General features: G+C 52.1%; 2 protein-coding genes across 3 annotated transcripts in view; one reads left to right on the plus strand and one right to left on the minus strand.

Moving 5' to 3' along the window:
- The window catches only part of DMAP1 (DNA methyltransferase 1 associated protein 1), a 30,645-nt gene extending 17,884 nt beyond the window's left edge, over positions 1–12,761 (plus strand). Inside the window, exons 8-10 of one of the 2 annotated variants that reach the window (XM_027892696.1) lie at positions 7,198–7,270; positions 9,137–9,420; positions 10,279–12,761. In XM_027892696.1, the coding sequence (XP_027748497.1) occupies positions 7,198–7,270; positions 9,137–9,420; positions 10,279–10,335 (414 nt within the window). In that variant the 3' untranslated portion in view covers positions 10,336–12,761. Of the gene's footprint in view, positions 1–7,197; positions 7,271–9,136 lie in introns of both variants that reach the window. The other variant, XM_027892688.1, reaches the window with a different exon arrangement.
- A 4,428-nt stretch (positions 12,762–17,189) lies between these two features.
- ERI3 (ERI1 exoribonuclease family member 3) overlaps positions 17,190–20,089 on the minus strand; it is a 127,145-nt gene continuing 124,245 nt past the window's right edge. The window contains exon 8 of the mRNA XM_027892727.1: positions 17,190–17,287. Within this exon, the coding sequence (XP_027748528.1) occupies positions 17,205–17,287 (83 nt within the window). The 3' untranslated portion in view covers positions 17,190–17,204. The remainder of the gene's footprint in view (positions 17,288–20,089) is intronic.

The following is a 20,089-nucleotide window of genomic DNA, read 5'->3' on the forward strand; positions in this document are numbered from 1 at the left end:
CACCAGCTTTTAAATATTTAGAAGCCTGCTGAGCACTTTTTTAGCACTGATTAATGAATAAGAATTTACTGTGGTTGTGGGGGGAAAGCATGTGTGGTTTTCCTTTTTTTTTATTATTCTTTTTATTTTCTCAGAGTGAGAACTAAGTGCTTACTGCATGTCCATGGTGAATGATATTTCTAGAGGAAGATGGGGTTGTATGTATGTGTTTAGGCGTGTTTATTCTCTGTATTTGCTCTGACCTGTAATTAAATGGCCAAGCACGCTGCCTGTCTACTCTGCAGCGGAGGCTCTTGGCTCTGTTCCTTGCCTGTCATTAATGCAAACCCAGACCTCATCGGCTGTGAACATGGGAAACATCTGTCTGTCCTCCTGTGATCAATGCTGTCCCTTCAGAGGTTCAGCTTTGGAAGCAGTTCCATAAAATATCAGTTATTTTTATTTGGATTTGATAAATCTAATTACTTGGAGCAATTAATTATTTATTTGTTTTGTATTGATTGCACTCCAAGGCATCCTGACATCAATCTGATGGAGATCAGCACACCCTTATTAGTTAGGAAAGTTTATGTTTCCAGGTCTGGACATCCCATGGATTAGTTAGCTGAGATGTGCTTGTTGCTTCTGTTAGCAATTTTTCATTAGCAAAGGTGTAGGTTTTGCACTCTGCGAGAGAGTAATTTCCATGGGGAGCCTGGCAGAGGTGTGGAAGGGAAGTAGTATTCTCATTCCTGTGAATAAAAGTTATGAACAAATGATGCAGGCAGGATCGAATTCATGTTGTGGCATTGCCATCTATTTGTTGTGTTATATGCCCTTTAATTAGGGCCAAGAGAGTGCTGGTGCATTTCCTAATCAAACTCCTGCCTGTAGAGAATGAAATAAAGCGAAAATATCGGTGCATTTATTTTTAAAGGGAAACAGCAAAGGATACAAAATCTTGAATGAACTACGGAAGGTGAATTCAGCACTTCTCTCCCTCCATTCTTGTTCTTAGCTAAACTAATGTTTATTAGGTGCCTAATGAAAGGCACCTGATGTTAACTTGCTGAAACAAAATGCCTCTGTCACGTTTTTAGTGTAGATCATTGGAGTGGGAGAGCATCTGGACCAAAGTAGGTTGTCAAGTGTAAAGAGAGCACTCTGGGTACAGGAATGGGGTCTTCATAATGAGCTGTAGTTCTGGAAAGGACACTCTGTGTTGCTGCTTCCACTGAATCATCCAGTACCAAACAGTGTCCATGCAGTATGAGGCCTTTGCTTGTCAGTCCTGCCCCAGTTTGAGAAGCTTTTACTGCCTTTGTGTGCCTGTAGCAACACAGTCCTGAGTGCCATTCATTAGCTAATTTTATTGTATGTAACTTGTGCAGAGCTCCATATATATCACTTTTTTCTTTCATTAGGGTAACCAATATAATGATCGGACTGTAATTAGTCACCGTGGTTGTTTGTATTTGTGTTAAGTGTAGATTCACTTGCATTATTTAAGAGATAGATGCATGTTTTGCTGCAGTTTCTTGTGTCTGATCTGGAAGTTTACAAAAGGTTCTTATACTGTGGGAGAGTATCCTTGGAGTTTTCCCTCCTGTGACCTGTCTTAGGGCCCTCCCTGCCATCGCAGCACACACTCCTGTGCTCTGGAATTGTTTCAGTCAGATGCAGCTTGGGGGCTGCAGCCATTCACGTTTTCTGCAGCCGCCTCTACAGATCTCAGCTTGGTCTCCGTGCCTGTAGTGAGACGCAGGGGTGGGACTGCAGGGGGAATCTGCAGATCTGCTTAAAGCAAAATTCTAGGGTGTCATTCTGGTAATGTGCTTTTAGCATAAAATAGCCCCCGGTAAAAATGTCCTGTGCAGCTCTTTCTTCTGCACCATGTATTTTCTTATTTTTTCCTTACTCAAACACTTTCTGTAAGTCCTTTTGCATTTGCTTTACAGGCTTGTGCTATTTTTAAAGCAAAAGGTATTTAAGGGCAGGGAATCTGAGGATTTGTAAGTGGCAGATGATACTTTGCTTGCAGGAAGATGACCATCTTTTAAATGCCAGGCAGTCCTGGCAAGGTGTGAATTCTTCTTGTTTTCTCAAGTGTCTTGTTTATTGTCACAATTTGTGTGTCAAAGTGGGAGAAAGCTGATGCTTTCCAGGTTTTCAGCCATCACTGTGTGGATTCCAAGTAACTCTAATTTTAGGCCACTTGTGCAGTGTCAAAGCAATCTGTACCCCCTTCCTAGGGGAGAAAGGGTGGGAGAGTATAAAAACCTTCTTACCTGCACTGGTGGAAACGCATTGTGCTGAGACATTGATGCTCCAGGACCTTTGGTTCCTTTAGGAAGTCTCTCTTAGCTTTACCTCTTGAATCAGTGCTGCAGATGAATAACGAGGCATTAATGTTTACAGGATCAGTGAGCTGCTACTTTGCCATATGCCTACATGTGCTGGAATCTCTTGGCCTCCCTCACCTTGACAAAGCTTTCACCACGTATATTTCTGTAAAACTGGTTTAGTTTACCAGGACAATTCAAGTAGAGAATTTATATTTTTGCACAATTGATTTGGGAAGTTGTGAGGTATGTTTAACTTCAGTCCAAAAAAAAAAAACAACCTGAAATAACTATTTGCATAAATTATTATAGAAATGTTTTCTTTTTAAAAGATGGGTTTATTTAGCATTAAACCTCACTGATGGAGCGAGTTGGTGGTGATGTGCCACCCCAGAGAGGTGGCTGTGTGTTTAATGTCTTACATAGCACAGTAGAGATGGCATAGTGCTATTACTCCTTATTTTTACCTGTCCAAAAATAAGACAGAGAATACCTGTGCAGCTTCACACTTTCCTAGCTTTTGCATATATCCACTGCACGTGCCCGTCCACCTCCAACTGTAGGACTTGAGTTCCGAGGGGTGAAGCACCTCAGAGTTTCAGAAATGTGCACATTCATGTCCAAAATTGAATTTCTCTGCTGGACTTTTTTAAATTCCAGAGTGCTAAGACTAAAAGTGCTTAATACGGGTCTTTCCTTCCTTGAGTCTTAAAAGTGTGCAGGAGTGGAGGCTCTCTGCTCCTGCAGAGTAGAGCCATGCAGCCCTGGAAAGTTTGACCTTCAGGCAGAAAATGCAAAAAACATTATTCATCTGAAACTTTAGCACTTCTTCCTGGAAACCCACTAAACAATTCAGTACTCTAAAGATACCTGTGAAGAAAGTGCCTAATGAGAAAGTTTTTTTTGCTGCTGAAATCCACAAAGAAGGTGGTTTTCAATGTCAGTGAGCTGTATTATAATGCTGAACAATGCTGGTGCATAAAACCACAGGTTTGCAGCTGTACAGAACACAGGTCAGATGCGTGGAGATTTTAGGATTGTCAGTTTTAGGACAGTCGTATTGTTTAGGGTTAGGGAAGGCTGATTTTAAGGAAAAGGTTGTCTCAAAATCGAATTAAAATGAAGTGCAGCATCAGGGAGGGGGTGTGAAATATTCGAATAACCACAAAATAACCAATTTTAAAAATGTTGTATTTTGGTGACGCGCCAAGCAAAAAGTTTCAGCACAAAAGAGGATTTTGGCAGGGGGGCCGGGCAGTTGTAAGCACCATAAAAGGAACGTTTATGAAGAAAGTGATGAATTGAGAGCAGGACATTTAAGATGGCCACACAGATATAATCACTTGAGGGACCTGGCTGAGTGTATCTGTAGATCCTGCAGACTTTTTCCTACTGCAGATCCCCGTGACAGTCTTTACCTGCCAGGTGGTGATGCTGTAAGACATACCAGGGGACTGTGTTGCAGGCTCTGCTGCTACTTAGACTTCATTACTCTACTAAAATAGATTCAAAAACACTTACAACTATGCTTAAAAGTATTAGCATAAATCATGAAAACCGAATGGCACACAAAAATAAATGAACCGAGTCTGTTTGGGGAGGCTATATCTTCAGCTATTCCTTATCCTGTTTGTTCATTTAATGAATTTTGCCAATTAGCAATTAATTTGCAGTAGGTCTCCTAGTCATTAGTGTGAATTAGCAAGGTTTTGTTGGCGGAATGCCTCGAACATTAAATAAAAACCCTGTCTCATGCAAGACCTCAAGGGTACTCCGTGGTGAGACCCTCTGCAGGAATGGAATTGCTCAGGGCCTGGCCCTGGTCTCTCAGTGTGGTGGGTTCTGGGTCTATTTAAGCTTCATGGCCCAACTCCTGAGCAATATCCTCCTCCCTCAGGGGAGAGCAGAGCAGAGCAAGTCAGCACTGGTGTATTCCACGCCTCCCAGGCCAAGTGCACACCAGCAGGTTCTGCCTATCCCAGGCTCCTCTCTGCACAGGTAGGCTCTGGTACTGTGGCTTTGTGGTGTTGACTCACACAATGTTCCGCAGCTCTTTATTTATTTTTCTCTTGGTACACGCAGTTCATGTGTTTAATGCAGGTTGTTTATAGCAGGGACAAAGGATTACAGTCCTTAAATCAAAAGCTATGTTTGTGTAATTATAAGCGCAGGCTGGTGTTGCAAAGAGGGCTGCAGGGAGAGGCTGTCAAAGGAGAAGAGCATCCAAAATATAGTAACCTCAAAAATCCCGGCTAATCAGTTTTCTGACGGGAGCAATCTGTTTCCCAGGTATTATTATTATATGGGGACTTTAAAGATAATAAATAACAATAATAGTCTGCTGTGAGGAAGGAAAGAAAAGGGCAAATGCCATTCACCTCGGAAGCTGTGGTTGCTCACTGGAGTTCTCCGAGGAACATAATTTTCCTCAGCCCCTGCACAGGACTCGATCCATGACAACACCAAGGAAATCCCAGGAGCACGTGGTGTAAGCAAGAATATTGCCCAGAGTGGCATTTCTGTTAGTGCACAGATATGGCCCACAGAAACCACATATCCCAGTGCACACATCTCGAGCCAGAGAGCTGTTCTCTGGGCCACTGGCTGGGACTCGTGTTCCTGGTGGGTTGCCTCATTCTTTGGGAATGAGGGCAAATGAGCACCACCTCCAGCACTCTGGTGCTTCTCTGGACATCTGCTTAAAAGACCAAATCATAGAAGGGCTTTCTGAGATAAGCTTGGGCTTATCAGAGCTGTTCAGGGCACGAAGGCTTCTCTTGCGACAAGGCAGCCCAGCTAACGGACCCTGGCTAACAGATTATCAGCAGCGTTTGAGTAATAGACTGCTCATTTAGTTTTAATACATTTTGCATAGAGAGCAATCAGCCTTCATCAGTCTTAGAGATGAATTGGCTTAGCCAGCTAAATTCTAAAGATATTAGGCCAACAGCAGCCACATAAATCATAACATTTTCTTAATGATGGTAAAATTAAAATATACTCTTGCTTTGAGAAACCAATGAAGCTTTCCTGTTTGCAGGCCAGGTCCTCCTGCCTGAATTAAAAGGAAGCTTAATTGATGTGTTTTTAAACTAAACTCCCAACCCCACTCCTCCTGAGCATCTCTAGTGTTCCTTTCTTTGAAGTTAAATTAATTTGTCCTGCCTCTCCCTGCTCCATCCTCTAATCTTCAGGAGTGTCAGTGAACACTTTGGCTCAGTATTCATTGACCAGACTCCTGTGGGACATGAACCAGACGTGCAAAACATCACAGTTGAAGGCTTTGCCAGGTTAATCGTTTGTGTTGCCAGTAGTTCCTTGAGCTAATGGAGACCTCCCAGGAGAAAAGCTTGTGCTGTTCCTCTAAACAGCAAACCAAGACCTCCTGTCTGTCCACCTAGCCTAGCCAAGGATGAACTTTTCCTATTTCTTGTCCTTTGTTCGTGAAGCTGGTTTGGTGTCCAGTGTGTTTCTGCCAGCTGGTGTTAAACAGAGGTGAATCCTGCCTTTGGCTAGAAAGACCAAGACGTTGGTGTTGGGGCAGGGGTGAAGACGGACTCTCAGGGCTATGATAATCACACAAGTATTGTGTGTCCAGAGCTCTTCAATGGGCTCTGTTAACTCTTTGTGTCCCCCGGGTTAAGAAGTTCCAGTTGGTGCCTCTTGTTGTCATTTTTGTGTGGGGCAGAGAACACTGGAAAAGATGGGTCTAATCTGGGAAACTGGCACTGGGCTGTTCTGGTTTTGGTGACTTCAGCATGTGACTAATGGGGAAGTAAGGTGACCACGGGATCCTCCAGTGAGCTCAGCTGAGAGACCAGTTTTAGGGTGGAGTGAAGAATGTCTCTTTCCTTAGGTCACTCCCAGCTGTGTTGGGCTGGTTTGGCCGAGGTTTGGGCCAATGATGGAGGGCAGGGTGTTCAATGCCCTGCTGGGCAGTTTGGGTCAGTGATGAGCACCCAGGGTTGGATGTGGAGAGGCAGCCTGTGCCTGGGTGCAGTAAAGATGTTTGGCAATGTGGTGTTGAGAATCAGTTCTTTCATGGGGTGTCTGCAAGCGTAGCTGAATGCTTTCATTTTTTTCTTGGATGTACCTGCAGGGCTTGGAAGCCCGTTCTCTCTGCCATATTGTGCCAGCTGCATTTGTGCTGCTGGTAATCTAATAAATGCTTGGTCTGAGCAGCTAGCACTCCTGCTAGAGCCCAAATGAATGCAGAGGAAGGACCCTGCTAAGTGTATGCATTCTTCCTCTCCTGGCCAGCTCCGAATCTCTTTCATAGCTCACATCTGATGCTTCCTCTCTCACCTAGCCCCTTAGCTCCGATGTAAATGTGTGTGCACACTTCCGCCAGTCAAGTAACTGTGCTCTCTCTGTCTCTCCCCTTTGTTACAAAGCCTGCTCTGTAAATGAATCCCACAGGTCTGGGGCTCAGCAGGTAAAAGGAGAAGTGAGTCTGTTAGCGCATGAGTCTAATCAGGCCGGCTAAAGCGAATAAAGTAGGGCAGCATTGCACATTAGCTGCTGTGTAAATGAGCCCTTTGATGGGCTGGGCACCGCGGGAGAGGGTTTGAAGCCAAGAAGAACTTTTGTTGTTAATTCAGTGACACATGGAAACTGTAAAACAGCGTGTCTTGCACACACACGAGAGAGAAAATAAAAGCCCTCACGACCGGGCTTTTCAATACCTGCCCTCGGACCTAGTCTGAAAACTTTCAGCCCCTGTCTCCCTCTCTTACCACTTGATTTTCCTTTCTCTCCCTTTCTTTTTTTGTTCCCCCTGCACTATAAAAAGAAAAGCTCTCTTGCCTTTTGAACTAGACGGCTGTGAGTGAGGGCTATCTCTGAGCTGTGTGGCTCTGTTACCTTTGTGTTCCAGATGAAACTGCCAAGCTCGGTGGGACAGAAGAAGATTAAAGCCCTGGAGCAGATGCTGATGGAACTCGGAGTAGGTGAGTAAAGGGGGCACACGAGAGAGAAAGAGACACACAGAGCTAGCCTTTGTTCTCGAGATGGGCTATTTTTTCCCCTAGTAATACAGCCAGTTTCTTGAATAACAGTATGTGAATGGTTTTTAAAATATTTTATGTGTTTAAAAAAAAAAAAAAAAAGAGAGAGGGTAAAAGCCAGAACAAGATGCACAGGTTTTTTTTTTTTTTTCCTCCCAGTAGAAAAATCTTTTAAAAGAGCCTTTGTTTCTCTCTTGTTTGGGCCTTTTTAACCATCAAGAGAGGCAGCACAGTATTAGGAAGGCAAATCTCAGCCTTGCCAGGAGAGGTACTTCTAAGTGTGTTAGTGACCATGGCACATGCATTGTTCAGGGCTGCCCTGTCTTGCTTTTAAGCTTCGTTTCCTCTTAATTTACTGCTCACGGTGGCAAGTCCAAAATGCATCTGGGACTGTTCATCCCCCCCTTTATAGGTTGCATGCTGTGTGAAAATCTGGAGCATCTCTGCTGAAAGGCGAGTAAACACACATCCCTCACTCTTGAACTCGAGTGCCTTACCAGCAGAGAGAAGGGTTCACTTAACACGTACAATACCTGCTCGTAGCTAGAGGGGGAGAAGTGCAGCCCGTGGCCAGTGGCTGCTCTCCATGCAGTGGGTACAGTTTTCAGGTATTACAGGTCCCAGCATGCAGTCCCTCTTGATTAGACACCTGATGATCCTTTCCCTGTCTACCCCCCCCCCTACTGTGGCTGGGGGGGGGGATTTTTAAAAGTAGGAAAAGAGGGGAAAAAAAAATAGAAGAAAAATAAAAGCCTTATTAGTGATTTACAAGAGATTATTGAGCCTGCTCCCAGCGCTGCCTTCTGTTAAGTCTTGTTAGTTTTTTGGGTCAACTGGTTTATGGCTCTGTATGTTGTTTAGGAGACTGTGTGCAGTTCTGAAGGCCTCCTGTGGCTGATCAAAGTGGCTCAGCCAGGACGATTTCTGCTGTAAAACTAAGAGAGTTACTGTTTGTGCTTGTGAGGGAAGCCTTGGGGAAGGATGTGAGTGCTTCTGAGAGCTCACTTTCCATGAGGATAAGGAGGGGTTCCTGATTCCCCACTCCTGCCTTACAGAACACACGTCTTGAGGGCTTCCTGGTGCTCCAGCCCTGCTGTGCCTTAAAGTGCTGAACCACACCTGGGCTTTGTGAGGGTGAACACAGAGCTGGCAGGAAGGGGTCGTGTGGGCAGCTCTGCAGGCAGGGGCCACTGGCGTGTGTCAGGGCAAACGTGCAGAGCTTCATCCTTTTCTTCTCCAGAACTTGCAGCTCTTCCTGGCTCTGTGTGTGTGCCTGGTGGGGGTGCAGCAGAATGCAAGGCGTGGGGTGATGATCTGCCAGTCCCTGCCACAAACAGTCTGTAGCACAGCAGTAGAGCAGTTCTCTGCCTTGCTCCTAGCCTGGGAGGAAGAGAAGAGAGGCAGGGGAGCTCAGCCTGTCCACCCTTTTTTGGTGAAGGTGTAGGGAACAGCAGGAGCTCTTCTATCCTCTGCAGCAGTGTGGATACAGTATCTCTGTAAGACAGAGCTCCCTTCGTGTGACCTGGTGGGTAGCAAGGTTCAAGTCATTTGGTCTTATCTGTATCTTCCATCATCCTTCACCTGTTGAATCCTGGTCTTGCAGGTTCACCCTTAGTCCTTGGCCAGAACCAAAGGACAGCCTGAAAGTTCAGGTCGGCAACCCTTAGGGATGGCTACTGATGCACATGATGGGAGTGAAGCTCCTGGCACATATTTGTGGGAGTGAAAGGGCAGCCAGTACCTTCCTAGGGGTTTTCCACTGTGGGGTTGTAGGTCCGGGTGTTTACCAGAACCCCTTTTTCTCCCTAGATCTCAACCCTATGCCCACAGAGGAGATCGTACAGATGTTCAACGAGCTGCGGAGCGACCTGGTGCTGCTCTACGAGCTGAAACAAGCCTTTGCCAACTGCGAGTACGAGCTGCAGATGTTACGGCACCGCTACGAGGCCCTGGCCAAAGCCGGGAGCATCGGCCCCCTCAGCGTGGAAGGGGCCCATCCAGATGGCCAGACAGGGCTTGGCATCGAGGAGGGCAAGGGAGATACCAAGGACCAGATCATTGATGTAGTAGGAGCGCCACTGACCCCCAACTCGGTGAGAAGGAAGGTTGGGGGGGCAGAACAGGGAGCACTCAGGTCTCCGACGCAGATGCCCTGACGAGCGCTGGGGATGCCTGCCCTGCTCTCCCTCCAGGCATGCGTGTCCAAGGGAGCAGAACACGCCTGTTCCCCCCCAAGTCCCAGTGCTGCTCTCTGGGATTGTCTCCTGTGCTGGACAGTGTTCTTGGTGCTACAGGTGGGGTCAGCAGGGCTTTCTACATCCTGCATGCAGGCAGATGGCTTGACGTGGGTGCCACCGTGGACCAAAGCAGCGAGGCTTTGGGTGATGAGAGCTTGCTCTAGGGCAGCAACAGTACAGCTGCAGGCCTGAGGCATTTTCCGTCTAGACACAGCCCCGTAAGGGTTGCTCAGCAGGGGGAAGCGAGTGGGGAAAGCAGTCTTGAGGTGATGAGCCATGACCTGCCCGAGATCCTGGGGTCAAGCAGTAGCCTTGCCTGGAGCAGGAGGCTTGGGAAGGAGAGAGGTGTTTGAAGAGCAAAGGGGGTGTTTTTATACCCTACTTCCAGTGCCAAGAAAGAAAAGCCAGACCTAGGGGGTTCTTTCAGTGCGAGCCCCGTGGCGATGTACCTCTGCAGGATGTGAAGCACCGGCCTCTCCTCCCTGCCTCCAGGCGGGCAGGCTGCCCAGCCCCTCACCACTGCCTCAGGGCCAAGGGTATGCCTGGGGATCAGCAGAGGCTGCTTTCCCCTCTGTGCAGTCCCCTGGCACAGCTGAGCTGAACTGCCTGATGAAAGCTGCCCATCTCCACACCGTGGCATCCCCGACGCCTCAGACACACTGCCCCTGGTAGCGGCACAGACCCTTACTTTCTAAAATGTATAATGTATTGCAGGATATTGAGAACACCTTATCTGTCAACGGCAGAGGCGACACGTTAACCTGGACTTGAGTAATGTCCTATTTGATTGTGACAATATGGAGTCGTAAGGAAGAGTTCCACTGAGACAGGTTCATGTTTGTAAAGGAGTCTTCTGAATTATTTTTTTTTTTTCCCTACTGCATTCAGTCTGGAATCTCACCCCTCCCTCCCCTCCCTCTCTCCCCGTGGTCTGGAGTGTCCTGGTTTGCAAACTTTTCGGGCTGATTTACAGCACACTTGCTCTCCCTTGGGACTTGGCTTGTTGGGAAGGTGGAAGAGGTGGTGGTGGTGGTGGTGGCCGTGGCTGCAGGACAAGGGTGCCCATGCATGTGTTTCTAACCACGTTGTTCTCCGGTGCCACCTCCTGGAATTGGAAACAAAGGGGTGGGCCCAGGCAGCACAGAGAGGGTTAAACTGACCTGGTCTCTGACATATTTGAAAGAAATATAATCAAGTTAATTCACTGCAAGGCAAATTCAGTACCTAAAGGGCCCCCATGTTAAATACAGCACTGACCTTTACCGGCTGATTACACAAAGACGACACAATTAGATTAGTCCAAGACAAAAGGTCAAGCACATTCACACTGTGACCATTTTTTGCTACCTTTTGGGGGGGAGGCAGAAATTACATCCCAGCTGGAGGGATATTTTGGAGAGGAGGAGAACGGAGCTGCTGTACCATGTTCTGCCTGGCTCAGATATCTTCGGAGGGTCAGGCAGGGCCTGTCGCTGTGCTTGCCCTGAACCTTTCCTGCGGTTGTTGGGCAATGTGGTGGTGGGAGAGATCAACAGCCTGCAGCCCACAGCCGGCTTTTCCAAGGATAGGCTGAGCTGAGTGGAGGTCATGCCCTGGTGATGCTCCCTGCCATGCCCAGAGCCAGCAGGAGCTGTTGTGGTGCCTCTCGCGCAGCATCATGGCTGAAAATTGGCCTCTGGAAGGTCGGTGGGCTGGGCCAGGGCTGAGAAGGGGGGGGGGTGTCTGGGGCAGTCGCTGGCTGTTTGACTGGTGGGGTGCTGGCAGGTGTCCCCACCCCACCCAGCGGTTGCCCCGAGGTGCCCCAGGCGCTGGTGCGGTGGGGACAGTGGGGCTGGGACACGGCGCTGGGGCAGCAGCCCCTGCGAGCACAGCGCTTTGCCCCCGCCCCAGGGCGGCCACGGCGGGGCAGCGGTGTGGGGGTGGGAACAAGCAGCTCCGGAGGGCAAGCACAGCCGTGCTCTGTGGTGGCCTCCTCACCTCCTGTGGCTTGCAGGTGACACCTGCCCTTCCCCTTGTGGAGGCTGCTGAGAGGTTTAACCCTGCCACGCCAGCCTTGAGCTCCCGAGTTCAAGCCTGTGCTTTGCCACTGAGCTGCCAGGGCCTTTGGGGGAATCGTTTAATCTCCCCGCTTCAAATTCCTCTGAGTTGGAGGATCCCTCTGTGCTGTCTAGCACTGCCTGTCCACGGCACTCTATATGTTGGATTAAGCGTGGATTAGTTCAGCCTCCAAACCAGCTGCTCCCCTGAAGCCAGGTCCGTTCCCCTGGAGAGAAGCGTCTCGCTCCAGATGTTGGAGGGAGCGAGTGGCAAAGCTGGGAATAGGACTGACTCCTGAGCCCTGTCCGGCATGCCTGGATTCATTTCCAGGAATTGGAATGGATGGGCAAAGGCACACCAGGCTCTTTTGAGAACTGTCAACAACCGTCTGCCACCACCCCCCTTGGCCAGCGGTGGGGATGGGGGACATGTCAGCAGGGTGTGTTAGCCCAGCCTGGGAGAGGCATCTGCTTGTGTCAGCAGTGAGAGCCCTTGGGGCAGCGGGAAGCCCAGCACTGTCCTGCCCCGCTGTGTCCACCACTTCTCCCCTGCCCTGGCTGCCTGTCCACCCTCTCTCAGGGGCTGCAGTGCCCATTGCTGACCATTAAAGCGGAGCTGGGATCCCCCCAGTGCTGTTTGAGGCTGACCCCGGTAGGGACTTTACTCGGGGCCTTCGGGAGGTGAAAGGTGAGCCGAACTCGGAACAAATTAGTTCCAAGCAGAAGTTCAGCCAGTTACTCCAGATTGGATCCTTTGATTTCCGCAACTCAGACTCCACTCAGTGATCTGTAATGAGTGACTCTCAGAAATCCTCACATTGCAGCACTTTGTTCCTGAGCTCACAAGTCAGCCCATTAATGGGTAAAGGAAAGGACCTTGAGTCTAAGAAGTCTCGGGTTCAGAGTCAGAATTATTTGACTTTTAAGCTTCCTTTATCTGAACTCCTGCTGACTTCTTGTTTTCTGAGCCTGTTTGAAAGCTAGAAGTTACATTGTTAAGATCAAACGTTCTCTCTTTCCAGATGGAGTTACAATATCTGTCTTTTATATATATATATTTTAATATATATAGTGTATATATACCAGGGTGTATATATATTCCTCTCTTTTTTTTAATCGTTCTTTCCATTAAAAGAAACTAGACTTGTAAGCTCTTGTAAATTATAATGTAAAACATTTTTTTTAACCAGACAGTTCCCAATTTTGCCCGAGGCAACTGGAATAGCTGTGCCACGGAAGGCAATAGGAAGGTGATTAATATGAATTTGTGACATATTTGAAAGATGGGTCTTTTGCCATATAAAGATTATCAAACACATGTGCTCTTCCCCATTAATTCCGCAGCCCTCCCAGGAAAGCCACAAAGCCCAGCTCCTTTGTTTCCAGGGTGGGTTTTTGTTTTTTTAAATGTACCTTTCGGTCCCCTTGATTACCCTGTATTTGATTTTTATAGGGCATCTGCTCACTCTGCTGTGTGGGTTCTCTGGCCCTTTTATTTCCCTGTTAATCGGATCCCGCGAAGGCAGCGGTGCCAGGGCCTCTGACGAAATCCGTGTGTGTGTTGTATTTAACTTTTAGCCGTGCAAATTCCATGCTCTGTTTGCCGTCTGCCCGGCGGGAACTGGGGGCCGCTTCCCGCCGGGGGAGGCTGCGGGGCCTCCCACGACGACGAGCGCTGCCGCCGGGGGCAAAGGCGTGCGGGACTGGCAGGGCTGGAGGAGCAGGGATGGGCAGGCCTGGCTCGTTCCGGAGGGCAGGTCGGTGCTTGTCCATCCCGGTGTGTTTGCTGGCCAGGCCAGTGGCTCTGCAGGCTTTGGGGACGGGGGTGGCTGCGGGGCTGGGCATGGCAGGGACCTGTCCAGAGTCACCGCGCTGCTGCAGTGCTGGCCTCTGCCACTGCCTGCGCTGCCCTGTGCAGAGCGGGCTCGGGTCTCGTGCTGTGCCGTGGGGACCCCTGGGCCTTGGCACCTTGTGTCTGTCCCCAGGCACGGGGTAACCTGGTGCTTCTGCCATACCTGGGGCACCCGCCACACAGAGCCCAGCTTTGGGTGCTGACCCTGCCGCGGTCGTGGCCAGAGCTGTGCAGTGCCTGGCTCAGTCTCGCTGCAGGGTTAGTGACGTGCCCAGGGTTCCATCTCGTTTGGTGCGAATGGCCCCGGCTTTCCTAGGCCAAGTTCAGCCCTGAAACCTCTGAAGGGGAGGCTCCCTGGATCTCAACAGCCACACTCAGGTGTATCAGTGCCCAGAAAAGAGGTGGGGTTTTTTTTGAGGAGCTGTGGTTCTCTGACAGCCTCCTGCTCTGCTCCTGGGCCACTCTGGGTGGCAGAGGAGGGTTTCCAGGCTGTGCCCTGTCCCATGGCAGAGAATCCCTGGCACAGCTGGCCATAGCACAGAGCTGTTCTGCCCCTCTCTCAAGGCCCTACTCCTTAGGGCTTGGTGCCTGCCAGCTTGCTTGGTCAGGGCTCCTGAGGCCACTGAGTTGTTGCAGAGCTCAGCTCCTTTCTCCTGACTGTCTCAAAGCCCTGTCCATGTCAGGGAGGTGACATCCCCTGTGAGGGTGCCATCCCAGCCCCTTGTCACTGCTGGGTATTAGCTCTGCCCCTCCTGTCATGCAAGGACCTGTCTCTGCCTTCAGCCAGGCAGTGTGATCCACTGGGCACTGCCCAGAATGCTGCTGGAGCCCTGGAGTTGGCTCTGGGACAGGTGGGTGTGTTTGCACGACCCAGGGACTCCCACCTGCTGACCCTGGTTGTTCTTTCATTTCCTGTCTCCCTCTTGGAGAAGTGAAGGGAGTTGGCCTCCAGCTCCTCCTCTGTCAAGAAGGTGAAGAAGCCATGAACCCCCTGTGCAGGGTGAGGAGGAGGTGTGGAGCTGTGTGCAGGCGCAGTGCCGGCTGTCCCAGAACCCCGGGGCCTTGCTGGGACTAACACAGCAGTGCTCCAGAGGAAAATGGGCTCAGCACCATGTCCCCAGCCCCATCTTGACCTCCAGTGGTGGGGGGCTCCCTCCACCATCCCACGTGCCCAGCCCTTGTGCAGGTGCTCACCTCCGGCAGTTGTTGCATGCCTGACCCCTACACCCTGCTTGTGTGTGGGGATGCCCCTGCTGGAAACACTCCTGCTGTCCCCCCACTGTCAGGACAGTTCCTCCTCCTGCTGCCCTGCCCAAGGCTTCAGTCTGTGGTGAGAGGGGCCCCTGGTCACTGTGCTTCATGTTTTGCCAGGCTTTGGTGGGGCTGAGGCATCGCGGTGGGAGCCCTGGCTCGGGCAGCCCTGGCTGCATGCCCTGCTCTGCGCTGCTGCCCACCCCGTGTCCCCTCCACCTGCCTTTCAAGTGTGACTGGCCATCGATCCACCCTGACAATGTCCTTTGAGTCACATTCTTGCTTGCAGGAGTAAAGGGCAAAGGCCAAGTTCTTAGTTTTCATAAAAAACTAATTAGACTACTCCATCGAAAATGGGTCAATAAAGCTGATCAGGGGCTGCAGAGGGAGCCAGGAAAGCCCCCCCGACCTTTGCATGGAACAAGTGGCTGCCCCTTCCTTCTGGGAGCTGCCCACTTGGTGCCAGCTGTGACCTGTCACCCGGTGCCAGACAGGTCTCTTGGGCACCTGGAAACGGTGGCTGTTCTTGCCCAGCTGGATGTGGCTCCCACACTCCCTGGTGCTTTGCTCGTGCTGGCTCTGCTGGCAGGGGCAGAGTGGGTGCCCCAGTGCCCTGGGCAGAACCACACTGGCTCCAGCCTGTAGCCGAGGTGCTCCAAGTGCAGCAGTGGCTGTGTGGGAATGGTTTGCCAGGCTGCGGGGTGGCGGCACAGATGCCGGGGGGACGTGGTAGTGGCTGTCACACCCGTGGGTGTGACAGCCAGGGCAAAGCTGCCTTGGGGCACAAGCAAAACCAAGGTGGTGGTGGGGCCACTGCCCACCCACAGTGCTCATTGCCAGAGAGCAGGGCAGTGTTCCCAGCACAAGGGAAACTCGACTGCCCTTTCATACTCAAAATCCTTGCCTTTCCGGAGAGCATGGACATGCCATACGCCAGGGAGCACCCTGCTCCCACCTGCCCGGGGCGGCACACCCCTGCCTCTGCCCCCCATACAAACTCACACATGCATGGGCACAGCCCGGGCTCCTTTACCCCCAAACTTTATTCATGTGGCACATTTACAGCAAGGATTGGAATAACTAGACAATGAAAATGCTGGGGTTGCATTATCGGTTGGTTTAACTGGAACACCACACACCATGCAGTCATGTACCGCCAAGTTCAGTGCCTGTATTGCCCTTCTGGCTGCCGTCACCGGCTTCGCTCCAGGCCATGCACGCACGGGCCCGGGGCTGCAGCCTCCCTGCAGGTCAGCGCCCGGACGAGGGCTCCGTTCAGCAGGGCCCCGGGGCTGGGTGACTCCGAGGGGACGCGCGCCCTCAGCCCGCCCCGTGGCCGCCCCCCAACCGCCCTGGCCGGCCGGGAGCCCACCCGGCCGGAGGGGATGTGCTCGGCAACTCTCTCAGGCAACAAGCCAGCTGCTGCTGAGCGTCCGCGGGGACCTGTGAGGGGCACAGCACGTGGGGGGGCCGAGCCTCGGCTCGGGAACCGAGGGAGGTCGGGGGGGATCTGCAGCTCCCCCGCCCGGGTACCCGCGGGCCGGGGCCAGCGCGCGCGGGCACGTCCACCGCCCGCAACGGACGCGGGGCTGGGTGGGCCCGTCCCGGGTGGGCCCGTCCCCGGTGGAGCTGGAACTGAGGGGCGGGGACGGGGCAGGGCCGGGCATCCCACCCAGCCCCGCAAGAGGCACGAGCAGACGGAGCGGGGACCGGACGGGGGCTCCATGCGGACACTGTCACCTCCCTCCTGCCGCCCGCCCGCCCGCCCGCCGGGCCCCCGCCCCACTGAAGGGAGCCCTCTGGGGCCCCGCAGCCCGCGGTGGGGCTGCCAGGGGCTCTGCAGCGGAGAATACAGGCACTTCACCTTGAACATAAAGAGACGGATCGCGTTTGTCACATACAGGAGTCAGAGAGGGGTTAGTGTTGACTCAAAAAGGGGAAAAGGCGCTCAGGGGAGAGGCGGAGGGGGCTGGCGGAGAGGGCGAGGGGCCGTCTCGACACGCTGAGCCTCCGTGAGCGCTGCCCGAGTGCAGGCACACACCGGCCTTGCTGCAGCAGCCATCGAGGCCTGAAAACATAAAACCAGAGAAGAGAAAGAAGAAGGAAAGGTGGGTACGGCCCATGCCGGGGTGGAGATGGGGGATGCTCTGGCTACGGGGCGGGAGAGGGAGGACGGGGTGGGATATGGAGGGAGGGACGGAAATCAGGAGCCAAAGAAAAAGAACAAACTACGAGTCTAAAATGTGGTGCAAGCGCCCTACGCGGCTGTCCGCTAGCATGGCATAATGTCCGGAGCAGCCCAGAGAGGGAGTCACATCAGGTCTACACAGATTTGCCTTCCCATATATACAACCTCTACTGGAGTTAACAGCTGAAATTGAGATTTTTTTTGTGTCGGTTCCTCTGGCCTCGGTTGCCGTTTTTTTTTTAATGCTGGAGCCCGTCCTCCCCGCCTCGCCGGCGCCGGGCGCATGCAGCCCTTGCCTGGCTTGCCTTGGGGATCAAAAGGGTTTGGAGGTCTGCTTGAAGATGAAGCCTCTATGGGCCAGTGTCTTCATGATGTTGGCGATGTTCTTACAGTCATCTGCAGAGAAAGCACACAGATACTGGATTAGAGACACAATCCAAGCAGGAGCTGTTGGATCAATCCCTGAATCCCACACTGAGGCTGTCCCCACCAGTCCAGGCACTCCGTCCCAAGGACCTTGCCAGTGATGTGGGGTGATTGCAGAGTCTCCAGCTCACCAGCACTTGACACCTACATTCAAGCATGACCCAGAGATGGATCTGAGAGGGATCCATGTCCAGGACCTGGAGGTCAGGGTCATCCCTGTTCCCACCAGAGCCAGCCCTTGGTGCTGTCCCATGCCCACTGACCACAGGGTGACGAGTGGCGGGTGGTCGGGACAAGCAAGCCACAGGCACTCCCAGTGTCAGGCCGTGGCAAAGCAGCAAGCAGGGAAGGGGGAAGGCTCTGGATGGTGTTATTTACCTGGGACTAAACTCAGGCACCGTTTGCTAAAATAGAAGCCGGGCTTAAATTGATTCCTAGTGTCTATATTTCATGTTGAAAATTGGCTTGTAAATCCATGTTTTGATCTATGAGGGCCGTCTCCTTAAGAAAAAGCAAGAGTAAATGTGTAATTTCTCCCTTGACAGCACACGGCGCAGAGGCGATCCTTCTTCCCGCTCCCCTCCGTTTCGGGACAGCTCCACTCGTTCCGATTACCACTCTTTCTTCCTCGCCCCACGCCTTGATGTCTCCATTTCATTACCGCCCGCCCATTTATCAAGCTGTTACCGTAAGGGTGACTTTGCCCACTTGCGTGTGGCAGCGGGGCCCGGCTGACACAGGGAGAGGGTGCCCCAGCAGGGGGGGGCACAGGCAAGGCCCCCCTCTCCCCGCCACTGCTGGATGGATGTTGTGGTGGAGGAAAGGCTGCATCATTACTGATGTGTAAATGATAAAGAAGCCTCCACATCCATCTCCCAACTGTAAATCCAGGGAGTGCTTTATAATCAAGCTACAGCAATAATAATGTGAAATTAGGTCTCTCTATCAACGGGAGGAGGCCTTTTAATCACGGCTTAAAGGGTGCAAACGCTGTTTATCATAATTGAACTGTATCCGGGCTAATTGTGGCCATATTTCACTGTCTAGGAGACAGCAGGCTGCCTGCTGACAGTGCCGCGTGCCGGATTGAGGGCCCCCCGCAGCCGAGCAGCTCTGCCCTGCTGCCAGGAGCCTGCCAGCAGGGACAGGGCTGCCCGGCCTCCTGGACACTCCCTGACGCACCAGCAGTGCTGCCCAGCCCCGCTGCATCCAGTGACCCACTGGCAAAGCCATCACCTGTCCCCCAGCGTCGCTTGGAGTTGCAGGGGCTTCCCCCATGCACAGCTCCCTGAGACGCTGCCCTGAGCTGCCAGGGACCATCCTGGCTGATGGTTGGCAGCGGAAGGGGTAATGTCCCCATCAGAGCCACGTGCCTCCCAAGTGTCCCCTCACCGCTCTCATGGCATGCTGGTGTGCCAGGCAGGGGGCAGGAGCTGCACATGAGAACAGCCTGACGAAGGAGGGGTGTCCCCAGCCCCCTGGCTGGCACAGGGGCAGAGACGAGCCTGTCTCTCTGTGCCTTTGTCCTCCCTGCTGCCCAAGGTGGCTCCTATGGCTGCAGAAGGACCCTGGAGGTGACAGGTGTCCTGCCCGGCCCAGCCACAGCGCCAGCTCCCACTGCTGGCACTTGTTCCCACACAAAGGAGCCCCTCACTATCCTCAGAACCGCCTGCTCCATCCATCTTGCCCCCCCAGACAACTGAACCCCTTAGAGCCAGCTGCCAGTGCAGCCTAACGGGGTAACAGTGGCTCAAAAGCAGGGGAAACCGAGGCAGGGGGAGTGCAGCTGTCCCACCCAACCTGGTAGCCCCCAAAACGTAACAGAAAAACAAATCCTGGCCTGTGAGCTATGGCACGTGGGTGGCAAGGGAGCAGTCTGGAGGTGAAAGCACAGGCCCAGACATCCCACTGCCCAACCTCCCTGCCTGCAGCATCGCCCCGAGCTGGAGTGGGGCTGCTGGGGCTTGACTATTGCTCCATATTGCTGGAGGGGAAACTCCCCAGAGACTTGGGGAGCTGCCAGACTGGCAGCGAGACCCCCATGGCACCTCCTGGGACTCCTGAGCTGGTCCCTGGGGAGACCCTCTGGGACTGCTGGCCTCTTCCTGAACCCCATCAGCTGCCTCCCCAAAGCCCCAGTGTGCTCTGGTGCTGGGTGCCAGTGGGACCCTGTTGGGTCAGTGCCAGCCACGGGGCTGTGCCAGCAGCACCGTCCTCTCCATCCCAAACCGTGCCATGGCCCCTGGCAGCAGGTGAGCCAAGCTCGTCGTAAGTCATTTAGTGAGACTCCTTCCAAATCAGTGCTAAGGTAAACACGCTTATTATAATTATCCATGTAAAAAAAAATCAACAACAGCAGAACAACTTTCTAATATGCAATTACAGCCATCTATTGATTTTACAATGTAATCCGCTCCGATTGATTTAATAACACAATTATAGGCTGGCTCTCGGGATATTAGAGTGGGAGATTTTCATAAACTCCAAAGCAAAAAACTAAGCGGCTTTTAAAACAACACAGTCAGATGGCTGTTTGGGGAATTATTAGCAATATGAAATCCTCTAAATCTGGCCGCCGTTACCTTGTGAAAGGAATTTCTATTACAAAAATGGCAATTGACAGCCTAAGAGAGCGCAAACGGGATTGCTCTGCTGCCTTTCAGCGCTTAATCCATCGCAAAGGTGACCACCGGGCGGGGGGATGAGTGGGGTCCGAGGCAGGCGGGAGGGCACAGGCAGCCCTGCCCACCTTGTGGACCACCCCCCCCCCTC

Source organism: Empidonax traillii, unplaced genomic scaffold (genome assembly GCF_003031625.1).
Source record: "Empidonax traillii isolate 1590-97213 ecotype Southwest subspecies unplaced genomic scaffold, ASM303162v1 scaffold15:size5535645, whole genome shotgun sequence".
NCBI classification, from domain to species: domain Eukaryota; kingdom Metazoa; phylum Chordata; class Aves; order Passeriformes; family Tyrannidae; genus Empidonax; species Empidonax traillii.